Raw genomic sequence first — 3,018 nt, forward strand, 5'->3', positions numbered from 1 at the left:
CTTGTATTATTATTATTATTTAAGATTAATTATTTTATTTTATTTTTATTTTTGTACATTTTTCAAACGTAAAAGAAACAATCAAAAAAAAAAATGCTCCAGCTTTTATTAAGAAAAATAATCATTTTTATTGTTATTATTATTATTATTGTGGTGCATATTGTAAGAGAGACAGGGATTCAAGAACTTACCTCGTGGCGTTTGACTCTCACGAATTACTTGCACGATTTTTCTTTGTACCTATTTTGAAACAAAGAATATTTTGTTAGTTTTTCTAAATGGTGGTTGGTTTGTGACTTCGAATATCTTGTGGAGTTTGACTTTGAATCTGTCTTGGTTGAAAGAATCATCATATTGACGATTGCGCGAATAACTTGAAGATGCTTTAGAGACAGTCCTTATCTTCCCTTGAAATACTTCTCATTAACGTTTTGACCCATTTCCATTTTGTGCATGTTGTGTGGTTCATCCTTTCCAAAACAACTTTCTTGTTTTACCGATTTTTCACACGGTATTGATTTTTGATATATATATTTTTTTGATTGGTTCACAACCCTAGTCAATGTTGTGCATGCCCCCAACATTCAACTAGAAATACCGTAGTCAATTTCGCGACTTTAATTTGATTTTCTCACTTGACGCGAGTTTATGCTGAATGAGACTCAAAGAATACCGAACACAAGTACAAATGACACAAATGAAAGGGTTATGAAAGAAAAGTTATGTCTTTAGAAGGACGAAATAAGTAAATGTTTAAAAGGAATGAAAAGAATCTGATCTGAAAGTACGTGACCACTTTAATGAATCATGACATGCATTAGGACTGAACGTTTGATCCTTCTAAGTTGTCCGAATCTCATGAAACAGTGTTGTACCTTTCAGTCTATAGCCTGACTTCTATCTTGATTGTGTGCTCATGCCAAGACGGAATGTCATCATTTGATCAATGGTGCCCTTCATGGTTTTCCACCAATAAGACATTCTTATCTCTTTATCTGATCAACTTACTATCGTCATATGGTGCCCGTGAGGGTTTTCACTCATAAGACTCTCTCATTTTATTTTATTTTATTTTGTAACACACCGTAGGTCACAATGTCATGTCTCAGCCCTTGGAAAATTGAAGAACATGATTATTGTTTTATTCAGTGATTAGACCGAACCCCAATGAAGGGCTGCCTACATATCCTCTTAGGAATCAGGTCGAACATAGTTCAATGAAACTTTTTTTTAGCACTAGACAAGTGGTGTTTGAAATAAAGGAGGATACATTTTTATCCTCTCATCTTGAGAATGTCAATCACGAGAGTGTCATAACAAAGAGTGTTAAACGTAGTATCTTTTGGTCGAATCTGTGTTAACAATTGTGTCGATCGCTTTTCCCTCCATATCTGCCAGTTGCAAAGCTCCTTTTGATAGCACTTGTTTAATAACATAAGGGCCTTGCCAATTTGGGGAAAACTTTCCTTTGGCCTCGTCTTGATGGGGAAGGATGAGTTTCACAACAAGTTGACCGACTTCAAAATTTCTTGGGCGTACCTTCTTGTTATAAACTCGAGTCATCCTCTGCTGATATAATTGACCAAAGCAAATTGATGTCAACCGTTTTTCGTCTATCAGTGCTAATTGTTCTAACCTTGATTTAACCCATTCCGTGTCCTCGATTTCTGCTTCGACAATGATTCGAAGAGAAGGGATTTCAACTTCTGCGGGTATGAAAACCTCAGTTCCGTAAACCAACAAGTAAGGAGTTGCACCAATTGACGTACGAATAGTCATGCGATATCCCAAGAGAGTAAAGGGTAGTTTTTCATGCCACTGTCTAGATCCTTGCACCATTCTCCTAAGAATCTTCTTGATGTTTTATTTGCCGCTTCAACAGCCCCATTTGCTTTGGGTCGATAAGGGGTTGAATGACGATGAACAATTTTAAATTGCTCACAAATTTCCTTCATCAGGTGGCTGTTGAGATTCGCTGCATTGTCTGTAATAATGATTTTTGGTATGCCAAAATGACATATGATGTTGGAATTAACGAAGTCCACTACTGCTTTCTTGGTAACTGATTTGAATGTGACAGCTTCTACCCATTTGGTAAAGTAGTCGATGGCAACTAAAATAAACCGATGCCCGTTAGATGCTTTCGGCTCAATCAGCCCAATAATGTCCATTCCCCAAGCAACAAAAGGCCACGGAACAGACATAGGGCGCAACTCTAAAGGGGGTGAGTGAATCAAGTCGCTATGAATCTGGCAGTTATGGCACCTGCAAACAAATCAGAAGCATTCTCGCTCCATGGTCAACCAATAGTACCCTGCCCAGATAATCTTTTTTGCTAGAACATAATCATTCATGTGAGGACCACATACCCCTGAATGCACCTCATTCATAATTGTTTCTGCTTCTTGAATATTCACACATCGCAATAGATTCAAAACTGGAGTTCTTTTATATAAGATCTCGCCACTCAAAAGAACCCATGGGCGAGTCGCCTAATAGTTCTTTTTTTTATCTCTATCCGCATGTATTGGATATTCTTTAGCTTTTAGAAACCGCTTGATATCGTGATACCAGGGCTCACTGTCTGGCTCTACTTCAATTATATTGCAATAACCATGTTGGTCCCTAACTTGGATTTCCAACGGGTCAATGTAGGTATTACCTGGGTATGGAAGCATCGAGGCTAGGGTGGCCAAAGCATCAGCCAACTCATTGTGAAACCTGGGAATGTATCTGAATTCAATGGACTTGAACCTTTTGATAAGGTTTTCTAAACATTGTTTGTACGACATGGGTTTAATGTCTCGAGTCTCTCATTCGCCTCGAGTTTGTCGAATGAGCAAATCGAAATCCCCCAAAACCACCAACTCATGCACATCCAGATTTATTGCCATATTCAAACCTATGATGCAAGCTTCGTATTCTGTTGTGTTGTTGGTAGAAAAGAATTGAAGTCGCGTTGTGGCAGGATAATGACATTCGTTTTGTGAGATAAGAACTGCCCCAATTCCTACTCCA

At 38.0% G+C, this 3,018-nt stretch overlaps 1 protein-coding gene across 1 annotated transcript; it reads right to left on the reverse strand.

The window, feature by feature from the left end:
• Positions 1 to 1,326: 1,326 nt before the first annotated feature.
• On the reverse strand, positions 1,327 to 1,779 carry LOC107062207 (uncharacterized). The gene has a single exon (XM_015312574.1). It carries the CDS (start codon positions 1,777 to 1,779, stop codon positions 1,327 to 1,329), a length of 453 nt encoding a protein of 150 aa, XP_015168060.1.
• Positions 1,780 to 3,018: the final 1,239 nt, after the last annotated feature.

The sequence above is a fragment of the Solanum tuberosum genome, unplaced genomic scaffold (genome assembly GCF_000226075.1).
Source record: "Solanum tuberosum cultivar DM 1-3 516 R44 unplaced genomic scaffold, SolTub_3.0 scf00209, whole genome shotgun sequence".
Taxonomy (NCBI): domain Eukaryota; kingdom Viridiplantae; phylum Streptophyta; class Magnoliopsida; order Solanales; family Solanaceae; genus Solanum; species Solanum tuberosum.

Coding starts and splice junctions, on each gene's coding strand:
- LOC107062207 (XM_015312574.1), bottom strand. CDS start 1,779: ATGACTATTCGTACGTCAATTGGTGCAACTCCTTACTTGTTGGTTTAC.